At 42.7% G+C, this 18,517-nt stretch overlaps 1 protein-coding gene across 2 annotated transcripts in view; it reads left to right on the top strand.

The window, feature by feature from the left end:
• The window catches only part of ddx31 (DEAD (Asp-Glu-Ala-Asp) box polypeptide 31), a 53,118-nt gene that overhangs the window by 11,028 nt on the left and 23,573 nt on the right, over positions 1–18,517 (top strand). For both annotated transcript variants that reach the window (XM_024001702.2, XM_024001703.2), the window contains exons 6-19: positions 2,221–2,291; positions 3,548–3,612; positions 4,947–4,991; positions 5,172–5,213; positions 5,533–5,597; positions 5,729–5,848; positions 5,996–6,102; positions 13,018–13,235; positions 14,442–14,594; positions 15,370–15,429; positions 16,555–16,605; positions 16,713–16,852; positions 18,178–18,262; positions 18,382–18,493. In XM_024001702.2, the coding sequence (XP_023857470.1) occupies positions 2,221–2,291; positions 3,548–3,612; positions 4,947–4,991; positions 5,172–5,213; positions 5,533–5,597; positions 5,729–5,848; positions 5,996–6,102; positions 13,018–13,235; positions 14,442–14,594; positions 15,370–15,429; positions 16,555–16,605; positions 16,713–16,852; positions 18,178–18,262; positions 18,382–18,493 (1,334 nt within the window). The remainder of the gene's footprint in view (positions 1–2,220; positions 2,292–3,547; positions 3,613–4,946; positions 4,992–5,171; positions 5,214–5,532; positions 5,598–5,728; positions 5,849–5,995; positions 6,103–13,017; positions 13,236–14,441; positions 14,595–15,369; positions 15,430–16,554; positions 16,606–16,712; positions 16,853–18,177; positions 18,263–18,381; positions 18,494–18,517) is intronic.

Genomic DNA, 18,517 nt, shown 5'->3' with positions numbered 1-18,517 from the left:
GAACTTGCAGGTGCCTTGGTGGAACAGTGGGTTAACATCTCACAGCAAGAACTGGCAAGTTTGGTGCAGTCCCTGAGAAGATGACGCACTGCAGTACTTAATGCAGCTGGTGGTCACACCAGATACTGACTGTTACTTTTGATTTTGACCCCCCCCTCCCCCTTTGTTCAGGGACACATTAATTCCGTTTCTGTTTGTCACATGTCTGTGGAACTTGTTCAGTTTATGTCTGTTGAATCTTATGTTCATACAAATATTTACACGTTAAGTTTGCTGAAAATTAACACAGTTGACAGTGAGAGGACGTTTCTTTTTTTGCTGGGTTAGTTGGCTACCTATAGCTACTGAAACATGTCGTTTTGCTTTGTTTTTGGGGAAGATCATTGTTTGCATCCATGAGCTAGCAAGCTTTTTTTTAATGACCAGCACTGTAGGTGCGCGAGAACTTTACCAACATCATAGCATACGTATCGATGAATCGTTGGGACATATAAAATACGAGCGTTAGTGTAATCAATGTGTAATAACTACGTAAAAAAATGTATGAACGAGTTAAATTGTGACATGTCGTCATATTCAGGTCCTGATTGGTCAAAAAGCTTATTTGACACATCAAATAGTGTTATTTACATATCTTTTTTGACACGCAAAGACCCAAACGGCGTTCCATAGAAATCCTGGTTGAGAATGAAACGACTGAACAAATGAACAACCAAACAGCACAGCAAGTAAGTGAAAGAAATAGCTTTTAATTGTTTGCTAACTTTTTTTTTTGTGTGACCTTTTTTTAACTTGTCAAGTCAGTTAACTTCTTGACGCACGGATCCCTTTAGCGGGATCATTTTCGTAAACAACCGCTGAATTGCAGAGCGCCAAATAAAATAAATATTTATAATCATGAAATCACAAGTGAAATATACCAAAACACAGTTTAGCTTGTTGTTAATCCACCTATCGTGTCAGATTTTGAAAATATGCTTTACAGCGAAAGCAATCCAAGCGTTTGTGAGTTTATCAATCACTAGACAAAACAGTAAGAACAGCTAGCCTCAAATTAGCTTGGTCAGAAAAGCAATAAAATTAATCGCTTACCTTTGATAATCTTCGGATGTTTGCGCTCACGAGACTCCCAGTTACACAATAAATGTTATTTTTGTTTGATAAAGATTAGTCTTGCGCGTTATGTTCAGAAAACCACAGGCTCGTTCCGGTCCTGAAAGGCAGACAAATTCCAAAAAGTATCCGTAATGTTCGTAGAAACATGTCAAACGTTTTTTTATAATCAATCCTCAGGTTGTTTTTAACAAACATAATCGATATTTCAACCGGACGGTAACCTATTCAATACTACAGAGAAAGAAAATGTCGAGCTACATCTCTCGCGCGCAGGAACTAATCAAAGGATACCTGACGCGTTTTGAAAAATCTCGCTCATTTTTCAAAATAAAAGCTTGAAACTATGTATAAAGCCTGGTCACAGCCTGAGGAAGCCATTGGAGAAGGAATCTGGTTGATACCCCTTTAAATGGAGGGGCAGGCAACGGAACAGGGATTTTTCCAATAAAAGGCACTTCCGAGTTGGATTTCCTCAGGTTTTCGCCTGCAAAATCAGTTCTGTTATACTCACAGACAATATTTTGGCAGTTTTGGAAACTTTTGAGTTTTCTATCCTAATCTGTCAATTATGATAGAATATGCATATCTGGACCTGAGAAATAGTCCGTTTACCTTGGGAACGTTATTTTTCCAAACATAAAAATTCTGTCCCCTAGCTGAAAGAAAATTCTTATTTACATTCCCGGCCTACCCCGACCAAACCCGGACGACGCTGGGCCAATTGTGCGCCGCCCTATGGGATTCCCAATCACGGCTGGATGTGATACAGCCTGGATTCGAACCAGGGACTGTAGTGATGCCTCATGCTCAGATGCAGTGCCTTAGACCGCTGCGTCCGTGTGTGTTAGTAAACTATTTAACTGTACTAGAATGCTTAAGGCCGCTAACATTTTTAATGTCGGTTATCGTTACGGTCTCTTTTTTTTGCAAGGAAAATATTGGATATCGGCCAAAAATGTAATATCTGTGCATCACTACTTAGTGCATTATAATATAGGGAATAGGGTGCCATTTGGAACACATAGCTGCCAACTGTCCTTAGCATTCAAGATGCTCACAGATCAATCGGCACAGTCTGTATACTAACGCTGTTTTCCTCGGCAGTGTCCAGAAAGAGACCATTCCTGTCCTCTTGTCTGGTCAAGACGCTGTCGTGCGCTCTCAAACAGGATCGGGTAGGATGCATTTCCAGCTCTTTATGCTTCCTTTTGATGTTTGACTGCATATTATTTTTATATATTCCACATACAGTGCATTTGGAAAGTATTCAGATCCTTTGACTATTTCCACATTTTCTTATATTACTGCCTTATTCTAAAATGGATTAAATACATATTTTCCCTCATCAATCCATACACAACCCCATAAAGATTTTTTGAAATTTTTGCAAATGTAAACATAAGTATTCATACTCTGCTATGAGACTCGAAATTGAGCTCTGGTGCGTACTGTTTCCACTCATCGTCCTGGTTGTTTCTATAACCTCATCGGAATCCACCTGTTGTAAATTCAATTGATTGGACATGATTTGGAAAGGCACACACCTGTCTATATAAGGTCCCACAGTTGAGCGAAAACAGAAGCTATGAGATTGAGTGAATTGTCTTTTAGAGCTCCAAGACAGGATTGTGTTGAGGCACAGATCTGGGGAAGCGTATCAAAAAATGTCTGCAGCATTGATGGTCCCCAAGAACATTGGCCTCTATCATTCTTAAATGGAAGAAGTTTGGAACCACCAAGACTTGGTTCACCATAAGCACACAGCCAAGACAACGCAGGAGTGGCTCCGGGACAGGTCTCTGAACGTTCTTGAGTGGCCCAGCCGGAGCCCGGACTTCTCTGGAGAAACCTGAAAATAGCTGTGCAATGACGCTCCGAATCCAACCTGACAGAGCTTGAGAGGCTCTGCAGAGAAGAATGGGAGAAACTCCCCAAATACAGTTGTTCCAAGCTTGTAGTGTCATACCCAAGAAGAGATTAAGCTGTAATCGCTGCCAAAGGTGCTTCAACAAAGTCCTGAGTAATGGGTTTGAATACTTATGTAAATGTGATATTTCAGTTTATTTTTGTAATACATTTGCAAACATTTCTAAACATGTTTTTGCATTGTCACTATGGGGTATTGTGTGTAGATTGAGGGGGGGGGGGAAACAATTGAATCCATTTTAGATTACGTCCGTAACGTAACAATGTGGAAATTAAGTCAAGAGGCCTGAATACTTTCGGAGTACGCTGTTCTTTTCCTGTAGAGCCTAATTACTATACGAGTTGTTTGGGGAATGGGAGAATGTTTTCTTCTATATACATTGTACAGATTTAATCATTTAGCAACGTTGTTTGGAGAGGATACAGATGCTTTTTATTTTTTAGAGCTTTGTGTGAGTAATAGTCCTAAAGTGAAATGTTTTCCTTTTTGTACTGGAATGTCTAGGTAAAACTCTTGCCTACGGGATACCGCTTGTTCAGTCTTTACAAGCAGTGGAACCAAAAATTAAGGCAAGTACACTGATTTGTTTATTAAAATTAATTTAAAAAAGGTCAACATATTATTTTCATATCCAGGGAACCGCTTTAATGTCAGAGAATGACCAGCTCATTGCCTAAGAAATGTGATCATAGTGTGATCATGTGCATGTTGGGTGTACATATACATACATGCATGCATACAGTTGAAGCCGGAAGTTTACGTACACTTAGGTTGGCGTCATTAAAACTTGTTTTTCAACCACTCGACAAATTTCTTGTTAACAAACTATAGTTTTGGCAAGTCGGTTAGGACATCTACTTTGTGCATGACAAGTCATTTTTCCAACAATTGTTTACAGACAGATTATGTCACTTATAATTCAATGTATCACAATTCCAGTGGGTCAGAAGTTTTCATACACCAAGTTAACTGTGCCTTTAAACAGCTTGGAAAATTGCAGAAAATGATGTCATGGCTTTAGAAGCTTCTGATAGGCTAATTGACATCATTTGAGTCAATTGGAGGTGTCCCTGTGGATGTATTTCAAGGCCTACCTTCAAGCTCAGTGCCTCTTTGCTTGACATCATGGGGAAATCAAAAGAAATCAGCCAAGACCTCAGAAAATAAATTCTAGACCTCCATGTCTGGTTCATCCTTGGGAGCTATTTCCAAATGCCTGAAGGTACCACGTTCATCTGTACAAACAATAGTACGCAAGTATAAACACCATGGGACCATGCAGCCGTCATACCGCTCAGGAATGAGACGCGTTCTGTTTCCTAGAGATTAACGTGCTTTGGTGCGAAAAGTGCAAATCAATCACAGAACAACAGCAAAGGACCTTGTGAAGATGCTCGAGGAAACAGGTACAAAAGTATCTATATCCACAGCAAAATGAGTCCTATATCGACATAACCTGAAAAGCAGCTCAGCAATTAAGAAGCCACTGCTCCAAAACCGGCATAAAAAAGCCAGACTACGGTTTGCAACTGCACATGGGAACCAAGATCGTACTTTTTGGAGAAATGTCCTCTGGTCTGAGGAAAGAAAAATCGAACTGTTTGGCCATAATGACCATTGTTATGTTTGGAGGGAAAAGTGGGAGGCTTGCAAGCCGAAGAACATCCCAACCGTGAAGCACGTGGTGGCATTATCATGTTGTGGGTGTGCTTTGCTGCATGAGGGATTGGTGCACTTCACAAAATAGAGATATATGTATTTAAGTCTATATTATAAGGTTAACGAAATCAGGAGGGAATGAGAAGGATGTCCAAGTAATCCTTCATCTTGGATTTCTGGAAAAGTTTCCAGAGTTGATACCCTATATCCGTGTGTCTAAACCTTCTGCATATCCTTTTTCCAGAGAGGGGATGGGCCTCTTGCTGTCATTGTGGTCCCCACCAGAGAGGTATGCCCAGATCATTTTCTCTTTTCTCTGTCCCACTTGTTGTTCATCTTTACTTTTCTAACCTGCCTAACTTCTCACCTGGGTGCATGTGTTATACAATTACAATAAGCATACACACAATGGATGTTGAGTTTGAGTCGTAACCACTTTGATTTCTTCTTGATTTTTGTTCCCCCTCAGCTGGCCCAGCAGAGCTTTCAGATCTTCCAGAAGCTCCTCAAGGTACAGTAAGGTTGTGCCCCAAATGACACCCTATTCCTTTTCTAGCCCCAAATGACACCCTATTCCTTTTCTAGCCCCAAATGACACCCTATTCCCTTTCTAGGGCACTTCTTTTGATAATTTGTCTTAGGGCTCTGGTCAGAGTATAGCACTATATAGGGAATAGGGGTGCCTTTTGGGATGCATCCCTAGTTTCTCTGCCCAGCAAAGCACTACAGCCACAGTCAGCCAGCAAAGCATTGGAATGTGATGGGCTCTTTTCCCCTGGCTGTCTGCTTATTGTACTGTATCTTCATTCCCATCCCTCTCCTCTTGCCAGCCTTTCACGTGGATCGTGCCTGGAGTCCTGATGGGGGGAGAGAAGAGGAAGGCAGAGAAAGCCAGGTTTTTTTCCACCATTGATTGACTTTGGGTAGCATATTTGTTTGAAGGGGGAAGCTTTCACTATAGTTGGTGTCAGTGTATCCAACCTAGGCTGTGTGTGCGTGCTTACAATCCTATCTGTCTGTGTTTAGGCTGCGTAAAGGGATTAACATTCTGATCACCACGCCGGGCCGACTGGTGGACCACATCAAGAACACTCTGAGCATAGCCTTCAGCGCTGTCCGGTGGCTTATCCTGGACGAGGCTGACCGGTACACACACACACACACACTCTTTGACCTATATTTTAGGGCTTAAGGCCCTCAGTTGTTGGCATTTCCTTCTTCCTGCCAACACTACATTGTGTATCTGGCTTTGCTTTATGGTGAATGAGTGGTTCTGTGTTTGTCGGGGTGTAGGATTCTGGACCTGGGCTTTGAGAAGGACCTGACAGTGATCCTCAATTCCTTGAATGCCACTGGACCTCCCAGGCAGAACGTGCTCCTGTCTGCTACTCTCACAGATGGTAAGCTGCCCAAGTGTCCTGTTTGTTAGGCCGCAAATGGAAAAAAATGGGGGAGGAACTGCATTTGACATTTTAGTCATTTAGCAGACTATCTTATCCAGAACGACTATCAGTAGTGCGTGCATACGTTTTTCATACTGGTCACTCGTGGGAATCGAGCCCACAACCCTGGCGTTGCAAGTGCCATGCTCTACCAACTGAGCCACACGGAATCATCATCATTACTTTGGGTGTAATCATTAGTGCACACTAACGTTTTGCAACAAAAAAATAAATAAAATAATCTTGGACAAGTTCATGTTTGTCCCTCCCTAATATGGTCTGTTTGGTCCCAGGTAACTGGGACTGCGGGCCACAGGCCAATCAGATCGGTCTCTGTGTGACAGCTGCTATATCAGCTCTCTTGTGGACCAATAGAACATACACTTCCCTCAATATATATTTAGACAGTAAAGCTAACATTTTATATTTGTCTCAATACTTTAGCATTTTAGATTTGAGATCAAATTAGGCAACAATACAGAATGTCATATTTTTATTTTAGGGTATTTTCATACATATCTGTTTCACTGTTTAGAAATTAAAGCACTATATCTAGTGCCCCCAATTGAAGGAGTAAGTATTTGGACAGATTCACTTATAGTGTATTAAAGCAGTCAAAAGTTTAGCATTTGGTCCCTTATTTCTTGCACTCAATGACCCAAGCCCAGCTCAGTTAATCCCTACCATTGTGTTGCTGAGTAGTCATAATACTTCAGCAAATGTACATTATACCAGGGGCGTTGGTAGACACAATGTGAGTAACCTAATTTATGTCCATCTAACTGCATGCCTGAATGCCTCTGCTGATCCTACAGCGATTGAATGCAGTAATCATGTGCAGATGAACCAGAGTTATACTGTTAGCACTGAGGTGGTGTGGCCTAGTAGGAAGTCCCTATGTGTGCAGCTCCCCCTGCACTAACGTAAATAACATGAGCATGTCTACAGTGCATTTGGAAAGTATTCAGACCCCTTGACTTTTTCCACATTTTGTTACATTACAGCCTTATTCTACAATTGAGGAAAAAGACCATTTAAAACTTGTTAAGGATAGGGGGCAGTATTTGGAATTTTGCAGGACTGAGGTGGCCAAAGTAAACTGCTTGTTACTCAGGCCCAGAAGCTAGGATATGCATGGTAGTATTGGATAGAAAACACTCTAAAGTTTCTTAAACTGTTAAAATAATGTATGTGAGTATAACAACTGATTTGGCAGGCGAAAACCCGAGGACCAATTTTTTTTCTGTTGACCTGCCAGCCAATTCCAAGCTTAAGCTAATGAAACCAAAGACTTCCGCCTCCCAAATTGCAGTTCCTATTTCTTCCACTAGATGTCAACAGTCTTTATACATGGTTTCAGGCTTGTATTTTGAAAAACCAACGAGGAATAGTTGTTTATCCTCAGGAAGTCCCATGGCAAAACTAGTCTCATTGCGCGCGTGACCGAGGGAGCACGCTGCGTTCTTTTCCTTTCCTATTGAAAATAGTTCGCTCCGTATGAAATATCGTTTATTTAGATATTAGAGTACCTAATAATGAATTAGAAACGTCGTTTCATTTGTTTGGATAAACTTTACTGGTAACTTTTGGAACTCCTATGTCTGCATTCTGAACGGGTCGATTACTGAACTCAATGACGCCTACTAAACGGACTATTTGGGATATAAATAAGGAATTTATCGAACAAAACGACCATGCATTGTGTTCCTGGGACTCTTGTGATTGTGATCAGAGGAAGATCTTCAAAGGTAAGTCACTTATTTTATTGCTATTTGGGATTTTGTGATGCCTGTGCTTGTTTGGATAATATGCTGTTGTGGGGCGCTGACCTCAGATAATCGAATGCTGTGCTTTCGCCGTAAAGCCTTTTTGAAGGCGGTTAGATTGCCAAGATTCTAAGCTAAAGAATCATGTCTGACACTTGTGTCGTGTCTTTGACTATGCCAGATTGATTGCTATGACATGCTATTCTATAAAATAATTTCTCCGTAATTAATATTACCTGATTGAACTAATCATGTAAATATTAATTAACTAGAGAGGGACACCACAAAATAATATTTATAGAGCTGTTATCTTTCGAATAAACTCTTAAAGATTTAGTAACATTTTACTAAATAGCAGTCACATTAATCGTCATTTTATTCAGTCCTTGATTATCTGCAAGAATCCTGGCTAACAAGTTGAATCAGCGATACAAAATTGGGTTTAATTATTTATTTACTAAATACCTAACTAATCACACAGAATCACACATATACAATTAAATCATAACTTGATCACAAATTACGTCATACAGAAACGTCCCTAGCGGGCGGAATAGATATGACAGCTTGTTACACAAAGGAAAGGGGCTGAGTCTTAGTGAAAGAGCGGGAGACAGGGACATAGGCGAGCTGTGCTGTCGTAAATACAGTATCTGATGCATTCTAAATTACCGCCCATTTGAAAAAGAAAATGCAATACATATTTACTCTGAGCTGCGCTTCAGTAGGTTGGTGGTAGATGGAAGACCGTATCGCCAACCCGAGTCCTCTGTCCTTTGGAGAATGTCTCTGGTAGTCACGGGATACGTTGTAGTAACGTTGTGTGTGGAAGACGGGATACTCGGACTGTCCTTCCTAACCTGCGTTTGTAGCAGCTGTTGCCAACTCAACGGCTAGGAGATATCACTTCTGTAGTGAACACGAGTTCAAAGTTCATACCATTCACAATCAAAGTCCATGCTGATGTTGGCCTAGTTCTGTAGTTATTGTCTGAACCATTCTGACACAGGACCGTCATCCTGGTGTACCTGGAACAGGAAGTTATATTCTTGTCACTGGCTTTATATAGTGGAGGTAGAGGGGTGTGTCTGAAAAGTTTATAACCCATGCCTCTTCACAGGGGTGGGCCACTGGTTGAGCTGAGGAAAACTTATGAAAGCACAGATCTCTCATTTGGAAGCTAAATTTACATTTAATCTCTTCACAATTCCATGTGAATTCGATACCTCTGACATTTATACTTTCCACAGTAGAGTTTGTCATTCTATCATTGATGAGAATGTGTCAGAGGGCAACCGAACTGACATAATATACCTTAAGTACCACCGCATATGTTCAGTTGGTTGGATTACCAGAATATAGTTCATTTCCCCCAACTTCTGATGTTACCCAGAATCTCTATGTTAACCCATGGGTTTCCTTATGTCACATCAGTTATAGTGGGGAGAGAGAAAAAGGGGGAAAGAGGTATTTATGACTGTCGTAAACCTACCCCCAACCCAACGTCATGACACTTGTATTATCATGAAGGTTTAATATTACKTTTTCTGTATTTTGAATTTGGCGCTCTGCAATTTCACTGGATGTTGTCGAGGTGGGTCGCTAGCGGGACCCCTGCGCCAGAAAGGTTAATCAATCTACACACAATACCCCATAATGACAAAGCGGAAACAAGTTTTTATACGTTGTTGCAAATGTATTAAAAATAAGGTGTAGGTTCAGGCTGAGGCTCAGAATTAGAAGAATAGTCATCCGAGATGTCATGATTAATTTCTTCCTCATCTAAGTCAAATTTTACGAATGTATACATAAAAAACATTGATCACATTTACACAAGTAATCAGTCCCTTTACTCAGTACTTTGTTGAAACACCTTTGGCAGCGATTACAGCCTCTTCTTCTTGGGTATGACGCTACAAGCTTGGCACACCTGTATTTTGGTAGTTTCTCCCATTGTTCTCTGCAGACCCATTCAAGCTCTGTCAGGTTGGAAGGGGAGCGTGGCTGCACAGCTGTTTTCAGGTCTCTCCAGAGATGTTTGATCAGGGTCTGGCTGGGCCACTCAAGGACATAGAGACCTGTCCCGAAGCCACTCCTGCGTTGCCTTGTCTGTGTGCTTAGTTAGGGTCGTTGTCCTGTTGGAAGGTGAACCTTTGCCCCAGTCTGAGATCCTGAGTGCTCTGGAGCAGGTTTTCATCAAGTATCTCTCTAATTTGCTCTTAATCTTTTCCTCGATCCTGACTAGTCTTCCAGTCCCTGCCTCTGAAAAACATCCCCACAGCATGATGCTGCCACCACCATGCTTCACCGTAGGGATGGTGTCAGGTTACGTCCAGATGTGATGCTTGGCATTCAGACCGAAGAGTTCAATAGCTGGTTTCATCAGACCAGACAGTCTTGTTTCTCATTGTGTGAGTCCTTTAGGTGCCTTCTGACATATTCCTAGTGGTCTGTCATGTGCCTTATACTGAGGAGTGGCTTCCGTCTGGTCACTCTACCATAAAGGCCTGGTCACTCTACCATAAAGGCCTGATTGGTGGAGTGCTGCAGAGATGGTTGTCCTTCTGGAAGGTTCTGCCATCTCCACAGAGGAACTCTAGAGCTCTGTCAGTGACCATCAGGTTCTTGGTCACCTCCCCGACCAAGGCCCTTCTACCCCGATTGCTCAGTTTGGCCGGGCGGCCAGCTCTAAGACGAGTCTTGGTTGTTCCAAACTTCTCCCATTTAAGAATGATGGAGGCCACTGTGTTCTTGGGGACCTTCAATGCTGCAGACATTTTTTGGTGCCCTTCTCCAGATCTGTACCTCAACACAATCCTGTCTCGGAGCTCTACTGACAATTCCTTTGACCTCATGACTTGGTTTTTGCTATAACATCCACTGTCTAGTGATGCACCGATATGRCATTTTTGGCTGATACCGATGTCCGATAACACATTTTTTACATTTTTGCGGCCTTTCAAGCATTCTAGTACAGTTAAATAGTTAAAACGCACACGGACGAAACGCACACGGACTGCATCTCAGTGCAAGAGGCGTAACTACAGTCCCTGGTTTGAATCCAGGCTCTATCACATCTGGCTGTGATTGGGAGTCCCATAGGGCAGTGCACAATTGGCCCAGCGTCGCCGGGGTAGGCTGTCATTGTAAATAAGAATTTGTTCTTAACTGACTTGCCTAGTTAAATGAAGGTTACACACGCACCATACTGACAGAAAAWTTATTTTATTGGCATTTACAGTTGAAGTCGGAAGTTTACATGCACCTTAGCCAAATACATTTAAACTCAGTTCTTCACAGTTCCTGACATCCTAGTAAAAATTCCCTGTCTTATGTCAGTTAGGATCACCACTTTATTTTATGAATGTGAAATGTCAGAATAATAGTTGCGAGTGATTTATTCTCAGCTTTTATTTCTTTCATCACATTCCCAGTTGGTCAGAAGTTTACATACACTCATTTAGTATTTGGTAGCGTTGCCTTTAAATTGTTTAACTTGGGTCAAACGTTTTGGGTGGCCTTCCACAAGCTTCCCGCAATAAGTTGGGTGAATTTTAGCCCATTCCTCCTGACAGAGCTGGTATAACTGAGTCAGGTTTGTAGGCCTCCTTGCTCGCACACGCTTTTTCAGTTGTGCCCAAAAATGTTCTATAGGATTGAGGTCAGGGCTTTGTGATGGCCACTCCAATACCTTGCCTTTGTTGTCCTTAAGCCATTTTGCCACAATTTTGGAAGTATGCTTGTCCATTTGGAAGACCCATTTGCAACCAAGCCTTAACTTCCTGACTGATGTCTTGAGATGTTGCTTCAATATATCCACATCATTTTCCTTCCTCATGAAGCCATCTATTTTGTGAAGTGCACCAGTCCCTCCTGCAGCAAAGCACCCCCACCACATGATGCTGCCACCCCCGTGCTTCACAGTTGGGATGGTGTTTTTCGGCTTGCAAGCCTCCCCCTTTTCCTCCAAACATAATGATGGTCATTATGGCCAAACAGTTCTATTTTTGTTTCATCAGACCAGAGGACATTTCTCCAAAAAGTACAATCTTTGTCCCCATGTGCAGTTGAAACCGTAGTCTGGCTTTTTTATGGCGGTTTTGGAGCAGTGGCTTCTTCCTTGCTGAGCGGCCTTTCAGGTTATGTCGATATAGTGCTCGTTTTACTGTGGATATAGATACTTTTGTACCTGTTTCCTCAGCATCTTCACAAGGTCCTTTGCCGTTGTTCTGGGATTGATTTGCACTTTTCGCACCAAAGTACGTTAATCTCTAGGAGACAGAACGCGTCTCCTTCCTGAGCGGTATGACGGCTGCGTGGTCCCATGGTGTTTATACTTGCGTACTATTGTTTGTACAGATGAATGTGGTACCTTCAGGCGTTTGGAAACTGCTCCCAAGGATGAACCACACTTGTGGAGGTCTACACAGTTTTTTTTTCTGAGGTCTTGGCTGATTTCTTTTGATTTTCCCATGATGTCAAGCAAAGAGACACTGAGTTTGAAGTTAGGCCTTGAAATACATCCACAGGTAAACTTCCAATATACTCAAATTATGTCAATTAGCCTATCAGAAGCTTCTAAAGCCATGACATCATTTTCGGGTAATTTTCCAAGTTGTTTAGAGGCACAGTCAACTTAGTGTATGTAAACTTCTGACCCACTGGAATTGTGATATAGTGAATTATAAGTGAAATAATCTGTCTGTAAACAATTGTTGGAAAAATTACTTGTCATGCACAAAGTAGATGTCCTAACCAACTTGCCAAAACTAGAGTTTATTAACGAGAAATGTGTGGAGTGGTTGAAAAACGAGTTTTAATGACTCCAATCTTAGTGCATGTAAACTTCCGACTTCAACTGTACATATTTAGGGGAGTGACAATGGACTTTGGATTGCACATTTTGTATGTTACAAGACAATGTATGACACCACTAACACTGTGTGCTTGTGTGCCTGGCATAGAGATGCGTATACAGTGCCTTCAGAAAGTATTCATACCCCTTGACTTATTCCACATTTTGTTGTTACAGGCTGAATTTAAAATTAATTAAATTGAGATTGTCTCTCTGTTTATCTCACTGTTCTAATTAATGTTGTGGTGGCAGGCTTATCCCGGTTAGCTGGGATCAGCATGAAGGAGCCGGTCAGCATCCAGGTGGGAGAGAACTCGGAGGGGATCAACGATCTAACTCCGGACCCCACAACAGCCCAGGGCAAATCGGACCGCTTTGCTGTACCCGAAAGGCTGCAGCAGCACATGGTGGTGGTTCCCAGCAAACTAAGGCTGGTCTGCCTGGCAGCCTTCATCCTGTCCAAGTGCAAGGTAAGCACGGTCTGGTATTGGGTGTAGTTTTAGCGTTTCTCTCACTAATGATTGAGATTAGGCTTGGAGGATATGAAGGTGGTCTTAGATCTGTGCCTTGGAGAAACTTCTCCCCAGAATGCACAGTCCACATGCAGATAGGTTGATATTTGGGGGTTGGCTATCTTATTGTTCATGTTAAATCGGGGAGCTCAATTAGTCTTACCATTCTGGGAAACTAAGTAGGGATGTTAATCGGTTAGCTTCTGAAAATTACATTTGACCAGTCATTGCTTATTGGTCTGTAGGTTAATTTGCATAATTTAGTGGAATTGAATTGGCACGTGTGTATTTTCGTTAGTCGTCATGCATCTTATGACACGTGCACAGCATACAGAGCCTAGTTTAAGGAGTGGAATATCCTACCACCTGTCAGACAACGCGAGATTAGATCCTTAGTGGAGTGAATCTTGCTTTTTGTAAGCCCAGTCACTGCGCAACGATTCTAAATGAAATCGCTGTTCTATTGGTTTTCATAACTTTCTTTCGTTGCCCAGAAGCCAAAGGCCCAATCTTAGTCATATTACCAACGCATTCTAGTTGTTATAGATTCCCCCTCTTTCTACGTTTCTAACAGAGATTTTCATCTGTCACATGGAACCGCTCGCACTAGGTGTGCTGTTTCAAGTGGTGTTTTCCCCCGAATTGCATTTTGGCAAATGTTTGAATGCCTTTTTTTATATATATATTTGTGTTGCTACTGCTTCATTACAGGAGTTACATGTTCAATAATTGGCTATTAAATTTTGACTGATAAGACAATACGCTTGCTTTTGTCGCATGTTTCCATTAAGCTCTTAAGGGAAACTGTCCGGTCCTTGTGTGCACGCCTAGTATCAGAGAGCAAGAGGCGAAGCGAGAGGTTCCACTCTCGCCAAAATCTGTCCATAAAAAGCCCAATGCGTTTCTATGTCGCCTGCCTTCCAGCCTTGTAACATTGTTAGGGCGGAGAAATAAGCGTCTCGTCATTATATACAGATCTCTAATAGTATTTTCTGTTGGTCACGTCGTTTACTGTTTAGATTTTTTTTTACTATTTGTTAACCGGTTAATGAAATTTTGTTATTCGGCAGCAAAAGTGACTGAAATTTGCATCCCTAAAGTAAAGGATATGCACATTGTCCCATTTTATATTATGGCTGTGTTTATCCTCTCTCACCCCTGCAGTTTGAGAAGGGTCACAAGATAATTGTGTTTGTGTCGAGTTGTGAGGCAGTGGAGTTCCTGCTGATCCTTTTCAACTCCGTGCTCTCTGGGCCAAAAGCCAAACAGCAGCCTCCGCTCAGCTTCTTCCGTCTCCACGGCAACATGAAGCAGGAGGTGAGACACTACTTTTTTAACCTACCATGTACCCATGTGACTGTTGCATGGGAGTACAGGACAGTTTCGTTATTTACATTTGTGCTACACAGGCATCACTCCCAGGGCCTTCTCTGGAACAGCAGCAGCACAGTCTTTCCAATGAAGGCTGCTTTTAGTCAGGGTCAGAGAGTGGCTATACCATGCCCTGTGTTACCACTAACCAGCTGGTGTAGTGTGGCAGTCACCAGGCCATGCCCTGTGGCTGTACCCGGGGAGGAGCTGAGGGCTAATGCCCTGCCCAGTGTTCACCCCTGTCCCAGGGCCGCTAATGACAGTCAACGGGGGCTGCCCATATGGCACCTCTGGGGGCGTGGGACTGGAGATGGGCAGTGGGCACAAGCTCTGGTTATATTAAAGCTCTGGATATTAAAGAGGAATGGGTCAGGTGGAAGTATGGACGGCAGAGGCTGTCATCGAGGCTGGATCTACGTCTCAAATGGCACCCTATTCCATATATAGTGCACTGCTTTGGTCAAAAGTAGTGCACTATGTTGGGGATAGGATGCCATTTGGGATTCGGACAGAGTTATTATGGATGTGTTTGGTAATAGGAGTGCACAGGCTGGGCCCCTTACAACTGCTCCTGTGACGAGGATGGCAGGTGACACAGCTGTTATTGCACCTAAAACAGATTGTCCTCCACAAATACCCTTTATGGATTTTGGTGTTGTCTTACATGGGCAAATAATTTTTTACCTGTACAAAATTAAACAACAAACTTTATTTTTAACAGGAAAGGACAGATGTTTTCCAAGAGTTCTCTCTCTGCAAGACTGGAATTCTGCTCTGTACGGTAAGCCAGCTCAACGTTTGAGACACTGCCTGGGCCTACATGACGCCGGATATCTTCCTGCAGGTTGAGGGAAACGGTTAGATGAAATAATGACTGTCATACCAGATCTAAATTGTGCAGCCCTGGGTCCCAGGCAGCGAGTGGCCTGAGCATCAGCCCCTGTTTGCTGGAAGGAAAATACAGAATATCCCTGCCCTGCGGGAACCAGCCCAGCTTCTCTTTCCATTAGCTTTGGCATTTTGCTAAAAAGTTCCCTAGGCAACTGAGCTTGCCATGGACTTAAACCCAGAACTGTTGCCTCTCAAAATCATTTTCACTTGATGTTGTGAAAGGTTGCATGGCCAGTTCTTGTCATCCTTCCTTACACCTCTCTCTCTCTCTGTTTCTCACTTCTCCCCCCCATCTCCTTCACTACTTGATTGGTCATTCAATTCAATTGCTTAGTTCCTAGATATTTGTCCTTTGCCATTCGTTTGGACTTGCATTTCTTCAACCAGCCACTGAGGCACACCGTCCCCGATGTCAAAAAAATATCAACAATGACAACTTCATTTTGGGGAAATGAAATGTGTGTGAATGAGAGACCCCTTAATGCTAAATGACAAGGCTGAATAAATAAGTGGTTCTAATCCGTCTGACAGGCTGGCATGGCCCAGCACTGGCCTCCATCTGTACTGGCTGGCCAGGCCAGCATCGCTACTCCACTCCTCCCCAGGCAGTCCAGTGTGCCCGGCCAATACACAGCTCATCCTGGCCCTGCCACTGGCAACCGAAGGCCCATAGCTCCATGCAGCATCTTCCCTCTTCCTAGCACTCCAATATCAGATATTTATTTATATTATACACCACAGCAGCGCAGCAGGCCACAAACCACAATGGCCTCCCAGACCAATAAAGACAATGGCCTTTTTGAAATGTTAGCCCATTTCAAACAAACTCCTGTGCGTGCACACAGTCATCTAGCCCAACTGTGTGTGTTTGTAGGGAGAGACAGTGGTATTTGACCAGGAAAATGTACTTCTTATACGGCCACTATAAATCTTACCTAAAAGTCAGAGGGTTGGTTTCAGGCTTGCATTGGGAGGTCCACAACATCACAATCATTATTATAACTTTTTTCTCCAGGATGTTGCAGCACGTGGACTTGACATGCCTCAGGTGACATGGATTGTACAGGTAAAATTCTAATATAAGAACATGACATTTCTGTCCATTGAGGAATTCCAAGTGAAATGTCAGATATTTGTATTTAAATTAGTAATGTGTGTGTCTGTGTGTTTCAGTACAACCCTCCAACCACTCCAGCAGAGTACGTGCACCGCGTCGGGCGAACTGCCCGTATAGGAGCTAAGGGAAGCAGCCTTCTCTTTCTCACCCCTGCTGAAATGTCCTATGTCACTTCCCTGGCAAATCACAATATCAGGTAGGTCTGTGGATGATCACTGAACATCCCTTCTCTAACCCGTGTGCCCATGTTCACAACCTTTTTATGGTTGTGTGACACATCTCCACACAGTCTGTCTGCGTCTCCAACTTTAAAGTTAGTCTTATTTGTACTTTTCTATGCTCCATCCAAGACCGTGAAACACTTTTCTCTCCCTGTACTGTTCTCATACACGTGGTCTCTATGGTTTTACTTTGCGCGCGCGCGCGCACACACATACACTAATGCTTCATTCCCAAGCTCTGTGTAGCCCGGCTGAATCGTCTGGGCTGATCAATCTCTGTGAAGGGGAGCACTGACAGCCACTGAGCAGAGCCAGCCAGAGCTGTCACCCTCTATGGTCATGTGCTCACCCTCTGCTCACAACGTCATTTACCACGAGCCACATGACAGCCTGCTGCTAGGGTGGGTGTGGGGGGGGAATTGGGCATTGCGGAACATCCCGCACCCCACGTCTATTTCTATGGGCACAAGCACTGTTCATGACACAAACTGGAAACACCCCTCTTGTTGGTGGAGAGAGTTTAGCAGGTTTAAAGCTTATTTCCTGCAATTCTACACATTTTGTTATGGGGTGCAAAGAAAATGTTTAAGCAAATTTTCATGCAATGCTGTACATTTTGCCATGTCTAATGTGTATTCATGTGATATTTGAGTGACACAAAATTACAATTGTCTATGGGCAAAAAAAACGGGGGGGAAAAAAACGTTATATGACATGGGCTGGTTGATCTGGACACTGACAAGTTATAAATAGCTCTCGCTAAGGTATGCAATGACTAACATGACAAGAGTAACTGATGATGCACTACCCAATTTCTAAATGGCACCTTGTGCATTCTACTATTACAACTTTCAAGAGTATTTTATTTAAAAAACAAAAACAAAAAAAACAATTAACATAAACTTCCTCTTTGGGGGGGGGGTGACCCTCCTGCCGACTACACAGTTGGGGAACCACTGTGCTATAGGTTTATTAAAAGGGTTTAGGACGAGGGAGTAAGACAAGTCTCACTACTTTGCGTCTTTAGAACAAGCACCCGTTTGAGGCTAAATCACAATGTTTCCCCAAATGTACTTACTTGGTAGTTTTTTGAAAGCAGTCCACAGTGGAACTCAGGGTGTCTGGGGTGTATTCACTAGGAAGCAAACGTAACCATAGGGGCCTAAAAATGGAATGGACCTACCTGAATTTGTCCAATAAGAAACTCTTGTTTTTCAAAATGTTTTCTGCATCAAAACGGTTTGCTACGGTTTGCACAGTGCACTAATGAATACACCCCTGTTGTCAACTGTTCCTCCAGCCTGTCCGAGATGAAGATGGAGTTGATTCTGTCAACGCTAATGCTGGACGACCGCTTCAAAGTCAGGGGAAAGTATGACGGCAAGGTGAGGGAGCAACAAGCTCAACACATTTTATACTTATATGACTATATTCAGCTTTCACCAATGTTAAAAGTGCTTTCCTTCTGGTCAGTTCAATCTACATAACTTGTGTGTGTCTGTAGAAGTCTTCCGGGGCTCTGGAGCAGGAGGTGCAGGAAAGAGCAACTGTCCTACAGACGGAGTTTGAGAACGTTGTCCATAACGATAATGACTCTGTCCAAGCAGCAAAGAGAGGTGTGTTAAATTTGTTTAAAATTT

The sequence above is a fragment of the Salvelinus sp. IW2-2015 genome, linkage group LG15 (genome assembly GCF_002910315.2).
Source record: "Salvelinus sp. IW2-2015 linkage group LG15, ASM291031v2, whole genome shotgun sequence".
NCBI classification, from domain to species: Eukaryota; Metazoa; Chordata; class Actinopteri; order Salmoniformes; family Salmonidae; genus Salvelinus; species Salvelinus sp. IW2-2015.
The sequence above is the reverse complement of the archived record's forward strand: the minus strand, read 5'-3'. Positions and strand labels throughout refer to the sequence as shown.